We start from the raw sequence: 23,478 nt of genomic DNA, 5'->3' as shown, positions 1-23,478 counted from the left end.
ACGTCATGTGAGTGGCGCTGTTTCAGCACTAATTCAGACAATGAGTCAGACATGTAAAGTCGACCGAGGGGCGCGTCTGAAAGAGGCTTTAGTAGGTGAAATGGATGACTGAATGTGTCTTGTCAGTTTTAATTACAAAACATAACTGCAACAAAGAAAAGCATCCCATTATCCAGCTGTTAACAAACAGAACCGATGTAAAAAAGTGGAGAAGAAAAACTGAAATTTGAATTTTGAGAGAAGACATCACTGGCTCCTGTGGCTGTCAGGCCTTATAAAGACTGGCAGATGTTAGGTATTCCCAAGCACAACAAAAACAACATCAACAGGACGCAGGGGTTCAAAGCAGCCTTTTACTTTGAACAGATGCAGGACTCTCGGTCACAATTAATACATTTGTAAGTTGCATGACTGATTACTGTTTAATTGTGGGGAAATGAATGGGGTGTTTGAAGTCTGTGGGAGGGAAATGGCACATCAACAACCATGAGTTGACTTTTATAACAGCCCTAACACCCCCCGTCTCTCCCCCTCAACACATAGCTTGTGGCTTTTGTGTGGATTCAAGTGTTCATATTCCCACATTAGGGCTTCACCCCAACAATGGCGACATCACCCCTGAGGCTGATGCAGTGCCTCTCCCTCACAACCATGAGCTCACAAATGTATTCATATGAAGAAAAAGTTGACAAAAGAAGTAATTAGCGCCATCTTAATGCACCGGCGGAGGAGCACGACGAGCTAACTCTTATTAAAACAGTAAGAGAGACAAGCACAGGAACACAGAGATATTACACAGCACTTTAATACAGTCAAATGTTCTTAAAAGCCTCTACTGGCTTTGAGTAGCACTCTTCATCTGGAGCACTCAGAGGTAAATATCAGTGGCCTGAATAACAGCGCCTTGTGTTATTTGATGTGGGAGGCCGGCGGCCTCACTTGCCATCCTCCTGGATGTCAAACTGTCTGTTGGGTTTGGTGGACTCCAACATGAGTTCGTACAGTTGGCCGATCTGCTCTTCCTGGAAGTCACTGAGTTTCCTCTCTGACAGTTCAGCTCCAAACTTGGCTGAGCTGAGCTGCCTCCCCGCCGAATCCAGTACCTGAGTCTGCAGGGTGTCCTTGTATAGCTGTGGGGGTGGGGGGGAGGTGGGAGCACAAAGACAAGAACAGCAGCAGCATTTAGCACTTGGTCTTCCAGCCCATCACCACTTTCAGATTCACTGAACAACTTTTAGTTCAAAATAGACTGGCATTGCATAGTTCTCTGTGTGTGTATCAAAACCTGATGTATCGTATTCCTCTGAGCTACACACACACACACACACACACACACACACACACACACACACACACACACCGTCCTGCTGCCCCGAACACTACAGCACCAAATGTGGATTAATCCACCGCTGAAAATAGTTCCGACAAATGTTCTGTCTCCTCCTGTTTGAGTTGTGTTTGTTAAAAACTACAATGTCCAGCTATTTTAGGAAATTACTCAAAAGGACTGGTATAAACTGTATGTGTTTTAAAGGTTCAGTATGAAGGAATGGGCTGGGGTCTGAGAGCCACACAGACATCAGGGAAGTCAGGACGGACTAACACATCGTTGGTTTTTGTCTCTTCATGGCATTTGCTGTCTATAAAAAACATACAACTAGAATCACCACCTCACTGCGGTATCCCTCCACCAACCCGCCGAGTAAATATGGTCACAGTCTCTCCTTCTTGAGTTACAGCAATAGCGTTTTCACAGAGCATTATGATGTCACAGTGAAGTTGACCTTTGACCTTTTGGATAGAAAATGTCCTTACTTCATTTCATCTTTATAGACATTTGATTTGAATTGTGTCATAATTACTGTATGAATTTGTGAGTTATGGCAAAAAATATATTTAGTGAGGTCATAAGTTCCATCTTGAGTCCAAGTGAATGTTTGTGCCAAATTTGAACACACTGCCTCCGACCCTGACTGTCACTGGCATAAAAAAACCTTATCGTTTCAGACGGACATCAGCCTTACTCCACTGACGTAGGTCACTCCAGCAGAACTGGAAGCTCAGACAAATCTGAGAAATTCAGCCGGTCAAAACTACATTCACTACTTGGATGGCGTGGTGGCAGGTAAAGTCTCAAACTGATGCAACTTGCTGTTGAACTTGTCCTGATCCAGGACACGACATTAACTGGGAGTTTTCAGCAGTGTTTTGCTGTGGCAAAGAAATCTACACCAAAGCCTGAAAAACTGACTTTAATATTTTTCTTAAGCATGAAATATTCATATTCTTTATTAACAGCTTACTATTGAAAAACAAATTTTCTTCATCAAAAATGTCAAACACTATCAAACCAAATGTTACGAGACTCTGATTCAAATAGTTCTAAATCCTGATTGGTTCACTGGAGTATGTGACATCACTTTTATCTAACAGAGCTGCATCTACTTCAAGCCAATGAGAAGAGTTCAGAAACCAGCACAGACAGAAATCTCTAATGTGAAACAGCCACAATTATTCCCATTTTTTTCCACATAGGAGCCCATCACTCGCTGAAAAAAAATAGATGCTGCCCTGAAAAACTTTATAAAAATATATAAATAGAACTTCATTGAAACTTTTTTTTGCCCATCGTTACGATCGGTTATTATTGTAATCTCAAAATAACGGCGGGGAACGGTGGGAACAAAACACTGAGCAGGAAACACGTAAATGCACAAACAGTTAACCTGATTAACAAAACCACTTTATTTAAAGTAAAATCCAAAGTGAGCATACCGGGAATAATCCCTAATAATCCCTCGCTCCATGGGAAAGCTTTGTAATCACGTCACCATGTTCCCCGATTTCAGCAATCAACTGGGTGAATAAAAGCTGTTTGGAGGATAAAAGTCAAAGACCTAATAATGATCTTTAGCTTTTTACTCCATGTGTTCCTTTAAGACCAGACGGATGCTGTTAGAATGAAAGCAACGTGACTGCATTGGCTCTGTGTTCCTCTCTATCACTCTCATCTCCAATGGTACAACTAGTCCTTGAATTGAAAAATTAAAGTGTAATATTTACTGTATTGTAAAATCAACATTATGCTGTTAAGTTACAACACTGATACCACTCAGGATCAATGAAATCGATTTCTTCCTCCAACAGCATGAACTGTCCAGTTAGTCTCAGGCCATGTGTGACGTGCCAAAGCTGTCAGTGGTGTGTATGAATCATCCTGAGCAGATCCACGGCCACCTCCATGTGTTTGACTTCTGAGAAGTCATTCATCATCTGAGCAAAGAGCACGCAGTCACTGTCTGGTTTCCCCATTCACAAAAGCATCTTGTGTTTTTGGAACGCTCCCACTGTAAGCAATAACAAGCCTTTTATCTAAGAGGCTTTTTCCTGCACATAATGTAATTATGTTGAACATTTGCCAAGGGAGAAATTTCCTCCCTGAAGTGGGAGGTTACAGCTCAAAGGAATACTCCGATAGTTCATTACACTTGTGCTCGTACATTTTACTTTTCCTTCCAAAGACCTACTGGAAAATTTTAGGTGATTAAATGTGTGTGTTCTTCTCTCTTGTGTGTGTCAGTACGGCACAATAGAAAACAGGCAGTTTTGAGTACTTTATGTTTATATATCTGTGGGTCTGTGGACAGACTTTGTCGCCATAACAACAGCATCACAACCTGCAAGATACAGTCACAAAACGCTACAGGTGTGTAGCTGAGATCAACATGAGGCCGAGTTCAAAGGTGGGTGCAGAGTTCAAATGGGAGTGGTCTGACCCATGACCACCGAGTACTCATGTAATAATGTGGTAATATCTACTGAGCACTCATGTGATGATGTCGTAATAACTACTGAGTACTCATGTGATAATGTTGTAATGACCACTGAACACTCATGTGATGATGTCATAATAACTACCGAGTACTCATGTAATAATGTTGTAATGACCATTGAGTACTCATGTGATGATGTCATAATAACTACTGAGTACTCATGTGATGATGTCGTAATAACTACTGACTACTCATGTGATGATGTCGTAATAACTACTGAGTACTCATGTGATGATGTTGTAATGACCACTGAGCACTCATGTGATGATGTCATAATAACTACTGAGCACTCATGTGATGATGTCATAATAACTACTGAGTACTCATGTAATAATGTAGTAATTAATACTGAGTACTCGTGATAATGTAGTTATGACGGCTGAGTGCTCATGGGTCAGAAGGTCAAACTGCTGATGGGTGTTTCGTTGGTGTGATGCCTCCCCTGTTCCCACTCACAGTGCACTGAGCCTGGCTCCCCACTGCCTCTGAGGCAGGACCCGGTCTGTGGGATAGATATTGTTTGTGTACAGAATTGAAAAAATGCGATGAGAGAAAGTTTAACAGCTATAAGGGTTTAAGAAAAACCTCAAAAACAACACTGAATTCGAGATTTGCAGACTTAAGAACAGCAGAGAGGATGTAAAAAACTAAATTTGAGAGAAGGGCTGATGATAGTATTAAAGAAAAGACTCGTGATCCCCAACAGTTTTGAACTGAAATTAAGACTGTGCCCCAGAAAGTCAAGGGAAATACCCATGGAGATAAAACTAGAGAACTGTTGCTCTGCTCTAAAGAACTACAAAAGTGACTTGATAGGGAAAGGTGGCCGCGGTTTGCCATGAAACAGGAAGTCGCTGTAACTCAACTCCATTCTTCAATCTGCCCCAAATTTCACGTTTGATGACAGTCTCCCATTGACATCGGTGTGATAATATGAAGTCATAGTCACCGCGGCACCTACTGAAAACAGGAAGTACCCCTTGATGGCCATCATCATTTGATTTTAATAATAATAATAATACATTTTATTTGGCAGCGCCTTTCACAGCACTCAAGGACACTGTCTTTTCATGACATTTCCATCATTGGCTCTACGCTTGATATACAGGAACATATTGTGAGCTTGTTGCGTGGTCTCTGGCTTCACACAGTGGACACAGTTGCATTTATATAAATAGAAAAATGCAACAGAATGTTTAGAATGTACATTGCCCAATGCACTGTGTTGTTGTATTAGGTGTGTGTCTATTTCCTGAAATATGAAATGACATTGAAGTATTTTCAGCTCTGGATCAAAGTTGAAATAGATTCTCTAGGCCTGGACGCAGGGTCCATTAGAACAAAACACCATTAAAGCTCTCACCATGAGAATTTCTGTCTGCTCTGGGCCATCAGTCCAGCTCAGGTACCCATTCAAAGACCAAAGGTGGTTTTTACACCAGTGTATCACAGACAGCTTTGGCTTTGTGTTGTTTTGCTTTGGCTAGATGATGCAGCAATTGGACAGAAGCTACGTTTCCCTAGAAATGTTCTCATTTGGAATACAGCCAGAGGTTTGGGTAACTATGACAAAAGCCCCATAGTCCCTGATTGGGACCAATTCAGATGGACTCTGGGTTTGAAAACAATGCATACTTGATATAGTGAGGTGTAATGAAAGTATCTGCCTCCTCTCCTGTGGCTTCACAGCTACTGCAATAACAAAGAGATCTCTCTGGATTTCAGCAGCAATCACCATCTACTTCATTAGGGAAATTACCTGCAGATGGGTGATTTACCATTCCCCTGCTCTGTTTAATTGTTCTGGGAAACATTGGCTCTCCCCCATACTGAAAAAAAAAAAATACTTGGCACACTCTCACAAAAGATTATTTTGGGAACTAGAGGACGAGTTGCAAATGTACTGATCCCATGTCAGCACATGAATATTAATTATATTAAATTACTCAAATTTACAGTCACTGTGGTCTAACTCTTATACTCAATATACCTTACATTGGGCCTATTTTACCTCCCATTGCACAGCAGGAGGTCCTAGGCGCACGGACGGTCCGACAGGATTGGCTGAGGTGGAAAATGAATGGGAGGGTGTGCTGATTATTAATTCACTCTTACCCAGGCATAGTGCTGGTCTCATTGCTCTGAAACAGCTGTGGCAGTCAGTGACACATGACAGCTCAACAACTGAAAAGAAGCTGGATGACGCAGAGCGATACAACCTGAACACACAGCATCTTGAGTATGTGACCACATCAATCCAACGCCATTTCAGCTTCTGATTCTATCTCGTAAATACTCACATTATATCGGCAAATGTAACACAACATTTACAATGTAGTGCATTTCAAGAGTAACACACGAAACACAACTTTTGCTAAAAAATAAAGTTAGAGAGGAAGCAAAGACGTACGCGACAGATGAGCGGCTGTAATCTCCCACTGAAACATCAGAATACCAAGTGTCTAGTGTGTAGTATAGGGCTGTCCCAAACCATTATTCTTTAAACGATTAATCTAGAGATTATTTTTTCAATTATTCGACTAATCTAACGATTCTTTTTTATTATTTTCCAATTAGTCATTTAATATAACAATTTGCCCCGTCCAACATCTTGACTCGCTGCACCAGGGTGTTTCCTCTTTATGTGCTCGTGCATGACTGTCGTGCTAGAGTGATATGCCAGATGCACTTTGCAGAGTCTGCAGACTACCGCACTGTTGGTGTCAAGATTAAAGTATTCCCAAACTCTGGAGGACCGTGTGCGAGCTTTTTTGCCGCGTGTTGCTCCACACGCTCCGTCGTGCTGCTGGTAGACGCCGCCGTGTTTTTCAAATAGATTACACAGACGCAAATCATTCACGTATCAATGACTTCAATTACGTCACCGCGTTGTCCCAGTCCGTGCGCTGCGCTTGTATCCGGGTAAACCAAAGACGATGGATATAAACGGTCCCATTAGAAAGTTCCGGTTTTGTTCTATGAACATTTACCCTGTGTGGTTTTACACGACGCGTCGACACTAAAATTCCACGTCGAATAATTTTTATAATCGACAACGTCGATTACGTCGGATAATCGTCCCAGCCCTAGTGTAGTATTGTACGTATTGTATACTCTGTAGGAGCCTGGTGTCATTAGCACATGATTTAATGAAAGTAAACCCAGTGGCCATCTGTGTAATGGCACTGCACTCCGGTACTGCTCCAATCAGAGGCTGCTGGGAAGCCGGAGCAGCTCAGTAGACTGCCTGTAACATGAAGTGTAGTCCTGATCCCCCTGGTCAGCATCCACACACGCTCCAGAAAACAGGTTCATACCCAGTCTGTTTGAAACAAAGTCTCTAAACCCAGAGACAATGAGCTAAGTTAACATAAGTTAACAACACTGCAGCTGTAAACACCCAGAAATAGAACCTGTTTGTACCAGAAATACCAACTCAGTGACGAGGCACTGGGCTGACCAGTGGTGGAAATATGATCAGTCAGTCAGTCAGTCTGTCAGTCAGTCAGTCAGTCCCCTCCGTTGTGGTCCAGCCAAAAAGTGGCAGCAGAGTGACAAGGTGCCAGAAACATACATTTCATTTAGGGCTGCTGCGGTAGGATAACAGTAAATACACAGTAAACAGTGTATGTGATATAGACAGGTCTGTTGTCAGTGTAGAGAGATATTGTTGATGATGACTGCAGGTGGTGTTGGGTCAGATGACTGGAGAAGGCAGTGTGTGTGGCAGCCACCGCTGTGGCTCCAGCTCTGTAGACAGTAATGTTCAGGACAGACACTAGAACCTGCTGATATACGCTCAGTATTAGACGTTACTAATAAAAACTACTGACGCTCTGTTCTTGAACACTGTAATGCTATTTTATGTTATCTTGCATGATAACTGAATCAGTTAGCCGCATCAACATACTAACATTCCTGGCATCACAGCCACTGAACAGAGAGTTGACACTGATGACGGCTGACTGTAAATCTAGTCTAGTGTGGAACTTTTTTCAGTTCTCAGCAAAGCAATGCCGCTGTGTGTGAAGTGTGTGGGAGGACTGTGAGGTGCTGTGGCAACACCACAAACCTTGTTAAGCATCTGTGATTCAATCACAGTACAGACTCTGATGAGGTTATGCAGCAGTGGTCTGGAGAAGAGGAGAGGTGCTGCTTGGGTGAGACAGACTTCACTCAGTGTTTCAGGTACAGCGACAGAGAGAGAGAGAGAGAGAGAGAGAGAGAGAGAGAGAGAGAGAGAGAGAGAGAGAGAGAGAGAGAGAGAGAGAAGCCATTGGTAACATTCATCACTGTCACTGACTGTTGGGAAAGTGATTCACATCTGTCCCAGCCTCAGTTTGTGTGATGATGTTCCCAACATTCTTAAAACCATGTAATGCAGTTTCATTCAAAATGAAATAAATATGCTAGATAATTAAATAAATATGATAGATAGATAGATAGATAGACAGATAGACAGACAGACAGACAGACAGGCAGACAGACAGATAGATGGTGGTTAAGGTTATGAAGGAAGTAATTAAATAAACAATTGCTACAATAACAAGCTCTATAAAGATCAGGCCTGCAACTGCATCAGTTGTATGATTATTGGATATTGTTTATTTGATTTATTTATTTTCAAAGCTGAAATGTTTTATTGTCAATATTCTGTATATTCTAATGACACTTGCGTATCCAAATACATACAGTAAATGATTTACTCTACAGGCATCAAACCTCATCTCATTAATGTAGGCCCACGGTTTAGACCCGGTCTACCTTGTTTCATTTCATTGTGACATTGGCAAAGGTATATGCTATCAGTGATGACTGTGCTACAATCTTTAACCCAATCAGGGTTTAAGGATCTAAAAAGCTTATAATAAATGTATGACGTAGACAGAGCTTCAGAAAGACGATCATCGACCAAACTGTTGCCAGTGGTGTTGCATTGTGGGTAGAAGAGTTCTGACAAGGCAGAAAAATATTTGGAATAAATAAACACAATATCTCTGGTTCTGCTTTTTGATTGGACCGCAACAGGGCCAGCCATATAACAACAGATGTCACTGACTGACTGATGATATTTCCGATCCGCAGCCTACTGAGCTGCTCTGGTTTCCCGGCTGCTCTGTAACTGCAGGGGAGAGGACGAACACTTCCAATACACTGAGCCTCATCTCCATCTCAGCAAATAAACTACATTCATTATGTGTACTAAAGGAGACAGAGGAATAACTAAACATAAGACACACTGAGCAGAGAGAGCAGGAGAGAGGGAGAGAGAGAGAGAAGTCATTGGTAACAAGGCTTTGTACTAATGACTATGACAAACTCTACATGTGAAACAGAGGGAGTTAGATATAAAGACCTGCCTCTAATAAAAGTCTGTTACGTTCTGGAGTTGAAGTAACTAAAGACTTAACTGTTGTGGATCCAGACAGAGGCTGTGCTCTGTGTGAGAGACTTAAATAAGAAAGATATTGTGTCTCTTCTAACTTTCTCTGAGTGATCATGTTACAGTAAATCCAGCTGAAATCACAGCTCAGTCTTTGTCTTTCACTTATGTATTTTTTGTGATTTTGTCAGATGATGTCACAGTTATAAAATCAGGATTTGACCATAGGTCCAGACATATACTAGGTTTAGTCCTAGCCTTGTTTTAATTTGAAGAAGTCCAATATCAAATCCTCTTATTGAACCTGATTAAGTTTTGCTTTGATCATTTGCAAATGACTAAAGTTTAAATAACTACAATTCCAAGATTCAGTTTAGATCTGTGACCAACTGTTGTCAGGTGAGAAGCCAGAAAAATTTCAGTTTTTAGTGGTATATAGACTGATTATTCTGACACATTATGGAGGTCCTGACACACAACCACAAACTTGCTGGGCTCCAAATATTGGTTTGATCTGCATTCATAGTTGGACTGGGACTCCCTTACATTTAATGTGCTGCAATCAGCTGATTAGTCCTCTGGAGAGGAGTCATGGTATTTACCAACAGACAGATGTTTCAGTGCATCTGTTATAGAACTCACATTCGATAGCTACAACTACAGGACAAATATCAATGAGGGATATATGGTATTACACACACACACACACACACACACACACACACACACACACACACACACACACACACACACACACACACACACACACACACACACACACACACACACACACACGATCAGGCACACCAGAGACACACACTCAAACACAGCCATCAGCAGCCAGGCTCTATCTCACCTCTAGATCAGGTCTTTTATTCTCACAAACTGACACACACAGGTATCATGACGAGGAAGTGGCGGGTCAGCAGTCTGCTGCTAATGAGACTGAACTTAAATGTACACACAAACACCTACACACCGGGCATTTCTCTGGCATCTGAATCATAGCTGCAAGATGATTGAGACAGAGGCTGCAGTCCGCAAGTCTGGATGCTGATATGTGATACGAGCGATGTGGGAAGCGAGACAGAAGACTGTGGCATGTTGATATGTTGATCTACAACATTAAAACAAGTTTGTATGTACACTGTGTCAGAAACTGGCACATAACCACTGCACAAGAGCGATGTGTAATCACATTCGGCACAGGCATGAGGACGTGCTGGTGTTAGCACTGCTAATGTTAGCCACACTTAACAAAGCAGTATGACAATGTTTACCAGCAGGCGCCATTATTAGCTCAGTGTTTTCTTTCTTTTAGACAAATCAAGGGGTCTAAATTTGAGCTTACGTTTGAACAGGGAAATTAGACAACATCCCTATTACTCAGCTTACTTTGTGTGCAAAGCTAGGTCTAAATATTATTTTCACAAATCTATTTAAATGGTAGTTTACAATCTATTATAAACACTTACTGTATAACATAATCTAGTACAACACTACCACTGAGGCCGACAAAATCAGCATCTTTGTACCACAGTCCGAGCAAAACCGAACATTATTAGTGAGGTGATTTATTTCAAGGTTCTTTTTGATTGTGGAGGATTTTCTTTTGTCTGGATACTTTCTGACTGACTCACATTTCAAGTGGATTTGCTAATGCTGTTGCATCTTTGTTAAACTTAATAATCATATAGTATAAAGGTAGATGTCCATGGGTTCTTTGATTATAAAGCAGGTTTAGGTTCTATATTAACAATGTAGAAGTATCAAGATGGTTTTTGGTTTTTAAAACCACAAATATATTTTCTTATGTATCAACACTTCAAATAAAACACAATATGGAGCTTTGACTGTTAAAATCAGTTTGATGAAATCTTACTGCTAAAAAGAAGTTTGCTGAAGTTAACTGAAATGTTCATCCTGGGTTTTGACTAAAACGTCCAGAGTTTTGTCGACTAAAAACGTAATGTACGTAACGTAAATACCTAATGTAGATGGTTCATGCACGATGTTACCATGCAACAAACTTAAGAAAGTAAAGGAAGCACGATGTTCACTGTGATGGCTCACCAGTCTCTCAAGTCTGTGCCAGTTGGATTTTCTTGCTCTGTTCACAGCTGGTCAGAATGCTGTCGGCCATGTTTTACCTATTGTATGTACAGTGTTCGAGTCATGTGGTGGTCTGAAGAATTTCCAATGGACAGGTGGGGCTTGGACTAATATCAGGTCTTGTTAACAGTTGAATTGGAGATATGTGCCTCACCTTTACCTCAGGGTCAAAATGTCTGAAAGTGTCTGAGGACAACAAATACCTCTACCTCCGGGTTAAAACCTCTACAGTACCGCTGGCCTAACAATAACTATTATAACAGCAGCTACAACATTTACACAGTGACCTTTTACAGTACAACACAATTCTAATTATTAGTTAAATTTATGGACATCTACCTCTATCAGACTCTTAATGTTACCCTTGCTGTTTTCTAAGGCTGCTCCGCCATCATGTGGTGTTGGACTGATATTACACTCAAAGATAACATTACTGATGACAGGAAAATCTGTGTTTAGTGCAGTGTTTAGTGTTTTATAACAAGGTGAGACACCTATAAGATTTCTTATCTTCCACTTTAACAAATTCAACACATTTAACAAACACAAAACATAGACACGATGATGGTACATACTGTACCATCATTAGTACTCCACCCACAAAACTAAACCAAGCCAAATAAGATTATAATTATAATTAAAAAAAACCTCTCCATGAGCTGTGGAAAAGTTACTGAAGCACTATTGGATGTGCAAGGATGATCGATTTGATGTGGGTCAAATGTTTTCTTCTTCTATGCTGTGGTCTGCTGCAGCAGCATCTCCACTGCTGACATTAAAAGGCCGAACAGGCTGATCAAGAAGGCCAGCTCTGTTCTGGGATGACCCCTCCTCCCAGTGGAGATATTGGGCGACAGGAGGATGATGGCTAAGCTATCATTCTTGTTGGAGAACATCTCCCACCCCGTGCAGGACTGACAGCACCGAGCAGCTCCTTCAGCAACAGGCTGCTGCTGTCAGGTTGTACAGCAATTATTACTATAACCTGCCATACTTCTTACTCGTCCCTCAGCTTTGAGAAAACCCTGACAAATTATCTATCAAAACACGTGTTCAATCTGGAATGGTGTGCCATGACTTTCTTAGCGATTCGAGTAACCATGGCGATGTAAATGGCAATAAACAGTGAAAAATTAAATATAGAAAATGAATGAAGCGATGCCGTGAAAACGGCCAAACCCACTCCTCTTTGGACCCACACTGCTTCGCCGTACTTAAACATGAAGACATGGTTGGAACTTTAAACTGGTTAAGAGACTTAAGACTTTTTTGGATTAAACTGTTATTTTAATAGCTATTACAGTTTTTACAAAATCACAGTTCACATTTCATGTCATTTCCAGATAGTTTCAGATTTTATAATGGGTGTGTAGTGCACGGACTGTGGGAGAGTTGCCATCCCTGAAAATTGTCTCGGAAAGAAACAAAAATCTACTGATGTCTTGGGACACCAGTAGTGAAGAAAGCTTTCTGATTTCACTTGTAGTTTTCTCCCTGTGATCCAATTTTCTATGCAAAGTTTCATCTCCACCATGTGGACTCACCACCAAGAGTCTCAGACAGGTAAGAAGAGCTTACTGGAGGCTCTGTGGTAGAAAGGTTAACTAGTTTCTACCAACACACACACACAAAAACATACAGCAATGCTTTCAGGTACTACGAGGTGAACGCCACCGTCACATCCAGCCTCTGGCTACGATGCAGTGCTCCCTCACATGCAATTACACAAACACCCAAACAGCATCTGACAGCTGATTGATATGAACCTAGCAGCTTGTGCACCAAGAAGCAAGCACGTTAAAAATTTCACCAGGAATTTTCTAGTTCAACATATTTTTTATATCTATTGTACATACCAGGTTTTTCCTGCGTAGAGAATTGGGAAGCGGCCGCCTCTGTCAAATTTAATGGGCGGTACTTCCTTTCTCGGTACTCGGTGGATTTGACGTTTGTAACTGCAATTGCAGCTGTTTGCCACTACGGCAATGTAGTGGCACTGTATTGTAATCCATCGTAATACTAACGCGACCTGGTTTTGCAGCTCTTCAAATAGTTGAATAGGGTCGCCACCCGTCCCGCATAATACGGGATCGTCCTGTATTTGAAAATAAAATGCTGCATCCGCCTCCTGACAAAATTCTAGTACTTGTTTTCTTGCTACTCGGTGGATTTGGATCAATACAGGACACAATTTGTCCCCATATTTTCGTTCAAAGTGCTGTGAATAATGTAATGTCAATTAAAACCAAAGCAGTTGCCACCTTGTTTCACATCTCGTTTATATCCAAGCACACCCAGCTTCTTGAAAAGTTTCCCTAAATTAACGTTACATCCAATCGTGTATGTTTTTTTTTTCAGAAATGCGTCAAATCACAGAGAGTTCGCGAGGAGGAGAATCATGAGGACAGGTGAAACAGTGCAGAGAACAGACATCTTTAGTTCTTCAATATGGAGAGAAAAGTAAATTCATGTTACTGAGGAGATACGGTTAATGTGTCAGGACTGACAGCAGGCCTGGTTTTCAGCCACAAGTGCAAGGTGCCGGTGGAGGAGAGGATCAGAGCGCGAGAGAGGAGTCAAGGCGAGAGTACCAAGTCTTTAGGAGTGTATTAAAACTGACGTTCATTTATTTAAAACATCAACCCCCCCCCCCCCCCCCCCGTTTTAGGCTTAGTACCACCACCGCCTAATTTTCGCCTAGGAAAAACTCTGCATACTATATTGCTATACTATATTATATTTATCTACTATTCATCTTTTGTTAATTGTTAGTATTTGATGTTTTCATTTAGCATTTATTTTGTACTGTCCACATTGTTCCTGTAACGCTGCAAATTTCCCCACTTCGAGATTAACAAAGGACTATCTAATCTTATTTTATCTAATCTTATTTTATCTAAATAACGTCAGAGACAGTAGAGAAGCCGAGACGCTTCATTTCCGTTTATTTCCTGTATCTGTGTCACATGGGTTTCTCCACCTCCCTGCCCCTCTAGGAGACCAGCAGCAGGTCTGAGTATATTCATTCCAATGGGCGAAGTGAAGGAGATCACAGACTGTCAGATTCTTTCGCTACATAGTCGCCAAATTAAGTATTGGACCCAGTTTTCACAAGTCACACGTCTTCAGAACATTCTGACATCAAAATTCCATTTTTCAGATGAACAGATCAGGAGAAAATTACCTTTATTGGAGACCTGCCTCTGTCTCAGTGCCATACTCTCGCGAGATCTGTCAACTGCCGACATCATTTGCCAACCGATAACGAGATGTTTAGATGGACCAGAGTTATTTTTGGATTGACTTACTTATGTGTGAAACCATGGATTAAACTTTAAAACTTAAATAAAACTTGTTTTCTTTGCTTAACAACCGCTAAAACAGATAATTAGCCTATTAAACTGACATGACTTTGTACTGGGCTGATCAGATGTCGTTAGTAGATAAAAAACATCGTCAAAAAAGGCCCAAATTTGTCCGTGTTGTATCGTCTACTGCTGTATTCTTGTGGCAGGGATAAGTAATCCATCAGTTAGTGTTAGAAATGCCCGAGCTTCGTGCAGCAACAGGCTTTAATAACAAGAAAAACAGATGCGTCTTTTCTTTTCCCAAAGGATGCAGAGAGGTAAGTCTAGACAGGGATAGATTTTAATATTAGCTACTGTCACATTTCATGCCAGTTGCATTCGCTTGAGGGAGGGAGACTTTGGAGACTGGAACTGTGCCCCATTTCATACCACTGGTGCTGCCTCTAATGCGGTATCTTCTGTATAGAGGATCTTTGATAACATCAAGAAAAGTCAGAACCCATTGTCTGATCGGCAGAGTGTGTGGGAGCTTCCACTGTACAGCGATCCTCCTCTTAGCGGCTGTTAAACCAACAAGCACCATTCGCTTCTGATATTCAGGGACCCGAAGTGAAGAAATGTCGTTCAGTTCCATCACCTGAGGCTCATAGACTTAAGACTGATTCCCACTGTGTGATTAATGAGATCATACACTGTTGATGCAGCAGTCATTACTGTAGGAACAAACTGTTTTAGCACATGATTCAGAATCAGACATAGTGACTGAACAACTCCACTGTTTAAATAATGACTATGTTTAGGCCAAATGAATAAAGTGGTATCGTGTCTCTCCACCTACATTTTACTCCTGACTCATGTAGACTTTAGCCGGAAACACTTCTTTACAAGTCAGTAACGTTTTAATCATTTCCAAACATTTTTTTCAGTAATCAGTGTAATACTATCCAAGAAAAGGCAATATTTATTATTTTATTTTACCATTGCTTCTGTCTTTCATCCTGACCACTGTGCAGATATGGTCAGCTAATGTATTTGTCAGGCTGTCACCACCACACACTTGACCTTTGTGTTGTGCATGTGCAAAACTCACATACAGTCATTATGGATTCAGCTCCAGAGTCTCAGCCCGAGGAAGAATCACCATGGAGACACTGAAGCAGTTATTGTTTACAAAAGCAAAGCTGACAGTATTTTACTTTTTTGGTTTATGTTATGGCCAGTGAACAAGTTGGCACTATTTTTATTTTTCTTATTTTTAATTTGATCCTTTTTCTTCTTCTTCCAGTGTAAAGTAACTGGTAGCTTGCAAAGCTCTGCTTTTACAGTAACTTACCCAACACTGTTTATATATTTAAACTATTGACACAAACGTGTGTTAAATATAAATCCACAAAATACCACCTGAGTTACTCCATACACACACTTTGATTAAACTAATGAAGCTGAACTTTTCTACTTTCTTAAGTGAAAGTAGCGCCAGGTGTTGGTGCGTTCATGAAGATTTTTTCTGGTTTACCTGCCACTCCGTCATGAAGCTCTTCACCTCCTCGGATGACGCACTCTTGTGTCTCCTGAACTCGTCCTTCACGTACTGGTCCCCGAGGGCTCTTAGATCTATAGGCAGGAACCGGTGCAGGACCAGAATCCTCTTGTACAACGAGCGGACCGTGGAGACGTGAGCCGAGGCCGCCATTACGTAGTAACTCTAGTTTCTAACAGTGTACGTTTAAAACTGATGACTGGTGTCCTATTGCTCAAAAACAGCGACAGACATTACGGTGTGTGTGAAGCTAAAGACAGAATATCCTCAATGATAGTTATTCAACACATGTCCTTGTTTATTCCGGAAGTTAACCTTCTCTTTCTTCTGTGACAAACGAACTAAGAACCGCATTACCGCCACCTACTGCACCGGAGCAGTAGCGCGGCAGAAAAAACTACATTCTCTGCATTTTCATCAGAGTAGTTAAATAAGTATCTACGAAGAAAATAGTCCCCTTCGTTCATCATAGACTCAACATTACAGAGCAGCCTACACGTTCAATGCATACTGGCATTACAGTGAGTGTATAATCCAAAATGGATAAATGTTGACCATTCGTTGATATTATATTTAAATTTCATTGGTTAAGTGTTCTATAATTTGTGAAGTGAATGTGCTTCCAAAAGCGAAGTGAGACATCACGTCCTTTTAAAAGAAGAACAAAGTTTAAGTAACAGATGAGCTCAGCAAATAAGAATGTTCTGTAATCAATCCAGATGCTGGTCCTCTTTGAAATGCCTATGTACAACCTGCCTCCCCTTTTTCTATGAGTTGATCAAGAGCACAGTTCTATTATTCATAAGGTAAATAAGCCACCGCTTGTCCAACTGATTTGTTTGTTAATGTTAGACATCATATTGTTCTGGAAATCCTGGCAGCAGAAGCCTGAGCGACACAGACACACAAACAGGTGAGCGTCGGGCTCTCAGGTGAGCTATGATATCACAGACACACAAACAGGTGAGCGTCGGGCTCTCAGGTGAGCTATGATATCACAGACACACAGACAAGAGTTGATACTGAAAGGGAGAAAGAGAGAGTGTCTAGCTGGAAGGTTTAAGGCAAGATGACTGAATGTCCATCTGGGTGAAAAAAATACAAGGACTACTAAAAGATTATCAAAAAGGAAGGTTGCTCGGTTGAAGTATCAGCTTGTATTTCATTGATCTTATCAGGTAGTTTGCCAAACTTCTTTATATGTGAATGTCAGTGTCAGGTACAACAGTAGTTTTCTTCAGCATGAGCATTGCTCCCAGTTTCTATGGCAGGAAAGTGATTATTATACAATAATATAATTATATTAATAATAATCATAATAGAAAAACATTTTGTTGAATTTATAGAAATAGACTACATTGTTTTCAAAAACATACTAATAACTAGAAAATTCCAGGGAAATTTTGAGTGCCATGGGGGCTACTGCCGCGATGAGTACATGATTTATTTCCAGTGTTCAAAAGTCACCCTGATCATATTCTGGTTTTGAGAAATGTCTTGATATAAAAGACGCTGGTATAAAACAATGTCACATCCCTCAATCATATTCTGTGTTGTTTTTTTAAATAAAACAAGAGGCAACATGTCTTCAAACTGGCATTTAAAGGGTTAAAATCCTGAAAACTAATAAACATTTGGTAGGTTTGAGCAGAACTGAAGTGGTTTAAGAGATGTATGCAAAAAAAAGCAGAAAAAAATATTGATATATGATGATTTTATATAATTTTCTTTGTGTGTCCTTTTTTGGACGCGAGGAACCCCAGAGGGTACAAAATGTGTTACCAGTGTATAATAGACCTGTAACAGTAACTGACATTAGATTTTAAAAATATGTCAAAAAAGACACTTTCTTGCAGAAATCCATACCTTCAGCTGTAACACAGCCAAAATGATCAGCAAATCAAAAAAGAAAAGTGAAGAAAATGTCCAAAAAAGGACAGAGGGACCCCTGAGGGTTAATAAATCCCATGAACCGCTATTTAAATGACCACTATTATGTTTTTTTCAGTGCTAAATTTAACCCTTAAGGACGGTTGTCTCATGCCCTATTTATGTTCTGGATGGTTCCATGTTAAGTTAATCCTTGATTTTTCACTCATGAAGTCCCAGAGTAACACCTATAGCGCATTTATGATAGGTCATGTGACCAGTGGGGTGATCATGTGTTTCCATACCAACCGACTGAACTTGACTGAAATTTGCATTTGGAAAAACCAGCTACCTAGCTAATTTGAAGCTGCTCTTTCTGAGGCAAAAAAGTAAGATTTATCCAATTCAAGGATTGCAATGTTTAAATATCATGCTGTTTGTTAAAAATAAAATATTGTTTACACATTTCTTGAAGAACTTTGTATAAAACGATCAAGTAAATATTGGTGTGACACAAATGTCACATCGGGCGATTAGCCTAAAAACTGTTGAAAAAAATTGTTGTGACTTATGTGTCACAATAAGAAAACTAATCATGATCTGATCAGTTTACTTGGCTGATTCAATTATATTTAGTTATATATTGTTTATTTTAGCTTAATTGAACCAATATCACTTATATAATTTTATTCATGGGTTGCAATAGACCTGTTGGGCACCAAGTAGCTAGCTACTAAAATGGCAGGTCTAGGACTACATCATGACATCAGCTGCAAGGCATGAATATTTACCATTTTTTCTCTCTAGATGAACAGGGAAAAGAGATGGGATTGGGATAAGCATAGCCAGTTGATTCTGGACATGATTCAGAATGGAGATGAAAGTGAGATTGAGGGATTTGGTGGTACCAGCTCAGATGAAGACGATCCTGTCGAAGATCCAGATTACACTCCCTTGAATCAGGAGTCAAGTGAGTCTGAATGTGAGTCAGAAGGGGAAGTGCCTCAACCAGAACGGGAAGTGCCTCAACCAGAAGAGGAAATACCTCAACCAGAAGGGGAAGTGTCTCAACCAAGAGAAGTACCTCAATCAAGTACCTCAACCAAGAAACATCCTACTGGCCAAGAAAATAAGTTCTCTTGGAGAAAGAAACCTTTTGAAGCCCCTGACTGCCCCTTCAAAGGAGAGAGTGTCACACCTCCAGATGAGCTTCCCACTCCCCTGCAGTACTTCAGGAGGTTCATTACAGAAAAGATGATTGAGTCAGTGATGGAGCAAACCAATCTGTACAGTGTCCAAACCTCTGACACGCTCAAGAATGTGAACACCACAGTCAAGGAGCTGGAAATCCTAATTGGCATGTACCTGTGCATGGGTCTTTGCCAGCTTCCAGGAAACCGTACCTACTGGGAAAACAACACAAGGTGTGCCATTGTAGCTGATAACATGTCACACAACTGTTTTCAGACCCTCCTCGCATCTCTTCACTTCGCTGACAATACGGATTCATCAAACAGGCAAGAAGGGGACAAGTGCTGGAAGATCCGGCCATGGCTTGATATGTTCCGCAAACAATGTCTTGAGATCACCCCAGAAGAGTACAACTCTATTGATGAGCAAATAGTGTCTTTCAGAGGAACGCGCAGCCCAATAAGGCAGTATGTCAAGAGCAAGCCCCATCCCTGGGGATTCAAGATCTGGGCCCGTTGCACTTCCACAGGAATCTTCTGTGATTTTCAGGCATATGAAGGTGGCACTGGGTAAAGAACCACACTTGGCATGGGAGGAGACGTGGTGCTCAAGCTGTGTGAAACTCTTCCACCAGGCCAGAACTACAAAGTGTTCGCCGACAACATCATCAATTCATATCACTTCCTTCCATAATTATTAAGATAAGCAGTTAAACCTACTCTATGAGGTAACATGTTTTTTCATTGTTCAGATGGTACTTTTCTTGTTGTTGATCTGAGAAAATGCCTAGACTAAATCTACAAAGAGTTTTGTTTTCATTATTCAGATGATATTTATGTTGTTGGATGTTGATCTGAGGATATAAAAATAAAAAGACAAAGAAATACATTCTCAGGCTGATTTATTTTAAACAAATTAAGATTAAGGTTTAACGTATAATTTAACTATTTTAGGACCGAAGTGACATCATGAGTTATGCGCATCTATTAATATTCCTCAGACTTATTATTATTCTTTCGCCAAATTTTGGTGCGTAACTCGTCCCGCAGCTTTGAGAAAACCCCAGTAATATATACATCAAAACGTGCGTCTTGATCCCGAAAGAGGTGCTATGACTTTTGGTGTTAAAATTCCAATTTTTCCCAAAGTTATTCCCAAAATACTGGGAATAAATAATACATTAGGAATGCATTGGAATTTTTCAAAAACCCACAAAATTTCACCTTTTTTCTGAGTCATCCAGCTCTCTCATACCTGCACGTAGAAAAGTGATTCAAACTATAAAACGGAGGAAAACTTGTGCTCTCTCAAAAACACAACAATTGATTTTACATAACATGTAAACTTTTCAAACTATGAGCACTCAAAAGAGGAGTGGAAATCACTTTTTCTTCAAAGTTAGAGTGACAGCGTCAGTTGGCTAGAGTGCATGAAGCAGTAAAAGATTATTTTTAAATCGAGCTCACGGTCAAACCCTAAAAAGGAGACAAATAATTATTTCTCAAAATGTAGACATAATTGTTGGGTTTCATAAAATGTAACTTTGACAGGCAGGGTCTGCACAAAATTTAAACGGGGGTGCCGAGTCCGGCAGCAATACCTGTCTCACTCTCATTGACACCTAATGTAATCGTCTTTTTTTTCAAAAGAATCTCTCTCTGTCTTCGCACTGAGCTTACTCACTCATTTTAAGGAATATCTGAATAAAATAGAGACTGTAGAAACTTCTGGCTTCAGTGTCTGGCACGGTCTTTTCGATTTATGAAAAGAAGTAACGGTTTTCTCATAATTTGCAGTTGTTTTGAAGCCATGTAGAAGCCAAATTCTGGGCAGATTTTCACATTGCCATGGCAACGGCAACTCCTGACCTGTGTGCGTGTGTGTGTGCGCCTAGCAACCAGATAACCAACTCTCCAAGCTCTGCTAGCTTTACATTAGCCGCATGTTAGGTCTTAAATTACATTTAGTTAGGTCTTAAATATGTAAGTCCATTTACTGCTTCCTTCGTTGCTGTTAAAAGAGTGAATGAAGTTGTGACGGTCTCCGCTGAGACAGAGGAGAGGAGAAGCTACTAGCCCTCTCTCGCTGTCACTTCTAGTCGCGTTGCTCTCCTCCCCAGTAATGTTAAATCTAGCACAGAAAAAAACATAATAGTGGTAATTTAAATAGCGGTTCATGGGATTTATTAACCCTCAGGGGTCCCTCTGTCCTTTTTTGGACATTTTCTTCACTTTTCGTTTTTGATTTGCTGATCATTTTGGCTGTGTTACAGCTGAAGGTATGGATTTCTGAAAGAAAGTGTCTTTTTTGACATATTTTTAAAATCTAATGTCAGTTACTGTTACAGGTCTATTATACACTGGTAACACATTTTGTACCCTCTGGGGTTCCTCGCGTCCAAAAAAGGACACACAAAGAAAATGCTATAAAATCATCATATATCAATATTTTTTTCTGCTTTTTTTGCATAAATCTCTTAAACCACTTCAGTTCTGCTCAAACCTATCAAATGTTTATTCGTTTTCAGGATTTTAACCCTTTAAATGCCAGTTTGAAGACATGTTGCCTCTTGTTTTATTAAAAAAAACACAGAATATGAGATATTTCCCACATAATACATGATGGAGGGATATGACATTGTTTTATATCAGAGTCTTTTATATCAAGACATTTCTCAAAACCATAAATATGATCAGGGTGACCTTTGAACACTGGAAATAAATCATGTACTCATCCCGGCAGTAGCCCCCGTAGCACTCAAAATTTCCCTGGAATTTTCTAGTTAGTCATTACCACCTTTAATGTCAGATGAAGACACCAAACAGACAAACCAAAACCTTTCTGCTTAGCATTACATTCTTTATTCCTACAATTGGAAGTGTGCACACACAAAATCAGTTTATCATGCATGCTCTACATTTTAAACTGTAAAGCTACATCTGTACAAGTTCCTTATATCAGTTCTTGATAAGATATTAGGGACATTAGTCCACACTTGCTTCCTTCCAGTGTGAAGAACCTTAAACAGAAGCCTCCTCCAAATCACTGTCCCAACGTGGAAAAGCCTGCCTCAGAAATGCATTCAGAAACAGACTGCAGGACAAGGAATACAGAGCACCTACAATGTGAGTCTGCAGTGAATACTGTTTATAATCGGCTGACAATAAGATTTCGACCATAAACTGTAAATAAAGATGGATGCAGGCTCCATTTTGTCACCCACAGGTTTCTGAAGAGCGATTTTGAAGCTCAGAGTGAACTGGCTGAACACATGATGATTATTATTTTCTGAGAGATGTGCATCCCTTTTGCTCAGTGTGCCCAGCTTATCAACATTTTAAATTCAATATTTAACCAATAGTCAATGCCAATCCATCTTGCATAAATCCAGGGTTGTAACTAAAGCTTGACTCAGGGATTAGATAATGATTGTCTTGTTTTACAATTATTGTCTGAACTGGTCTCATGCTGCTGGAAAGCACCAATTTCATTTGGACTTTGTTCACACACATGACACAGTCATCTGTACTAAAGTGCAGCTTGTAAACATTATTGACTTTTTGCATCCATCAAACATAATAAACTGCTATATTTCAGACAGTTATTTGGTTGGAACCAGTGTATGGATTTACAATGGTAAATTGAGGGGGGCAATCCTCAGGAAGGAGGAGGGGGGCATGTCTGCCTGTCGCTGGTGGATTTTGTTACTTTTGAAGAGAGCTAGTGTAGTTGTTGATAGCAAAATTAGCTTAGCATTAGCTGAGGGATGCTGGATTAACAACCTTTCAGATTGTTTATCATGTCATGCAAAGCATCATTGGTGAGAAATAAAGTGATTAATGTGTAATTTTCATATATGGAAGTCATTTTTACAAATTGTCTTGTCATTATATATTATATCTATAATAAATATCTCAATATACATTTCTCTATAATGTGTTTTATGTGCAGTATAAAATTTGCCATTGGTTTTAATCTGTTCTTATGTCTGTAAATCACTTTGCAAAGTTGTAAATTTAATGAATTAATTATGATATAATTGTAGGGATGTCATTATGCCCTTACTTATCAAGAAACATTATTTTGCCATGCTGCTGAATCAGCTCCATGTCTGCAGCAGTTACCTGTTGGCAGGTGTTTATAAGTTTTTCCAGTGGGTGGGGATCATTCTTTTTGATGACGTGACGGGATGCGTTTATTCAGGCTCCACCCGGACTGAGACTGCAGAGATCAAATCAATTT

General features: G+C 40.2%; 1 protein-coding gene across 1 annotated transcript; it reads right to left on the bottom strand.

Annotated features, from left to right (window-relative positions):
- Positions 1–339: 339 nt before the first annotated feature.
- Positions 340–16,502, bottom strand: sdhaf3 (succinate dehydrogenase complex assembly factor 3). Its single transcript, XM_056398537.1, has 2 exons — positions 16,153–16,502; positions 340–1,130 (listed from the first exon to the last, which is right to left on the bottom strand). Exons 1-2 carry the CDS (start codon positions 16,327–16,329, stop codon positions 936–938), a joined length of 372 nt encoding a protein of 123 aa, XP_056254512.1. The 5' UTR covers positions 16,330–16,502; the 3' UTR covers positions 340–935.
- Positions 16,503–23,478: the final 6,976 nt, after the last annotated feature.

This window comes from Seriola aureovittata, chromosome 16 (genome assembly GCF_021018895.1).
Source record: "Seriola aureovittata isolate HTS-2021-v1 ecotype China chromosome 16, ASM2101889v1, whole genome shotgun sequence".
Classification (NCBI taxonomy): domain Eukaryota; kingdom Metazoa; phylum Chordata; class Actinopteri; order Carangiformes; family Carangidae; genus Seriola; species Seriola aureovittata.
Note: the sequence above shows the minus strand (reverse complement) of the source record. Positions and strands in the feature narration are given on the sequence as shown.

Excerpts from the sequence above, each read along its gene's own strand:
- sdhaf3 (XM_056398537.1), bottom strand. The coding sequence starts at position 16,329 with ATGGCGGCCTCGGCTCACGTCTCCACGGTCCGCTCGTTGTACAAGAGG. Across the intron at positions 1,131-16,152 it reads GCTTCATGACGGAGTGGCAG|CTATACAAGGACACCCTGCA; the intron begins GTAAACCAGAAA and ends CCACCCCCACAG.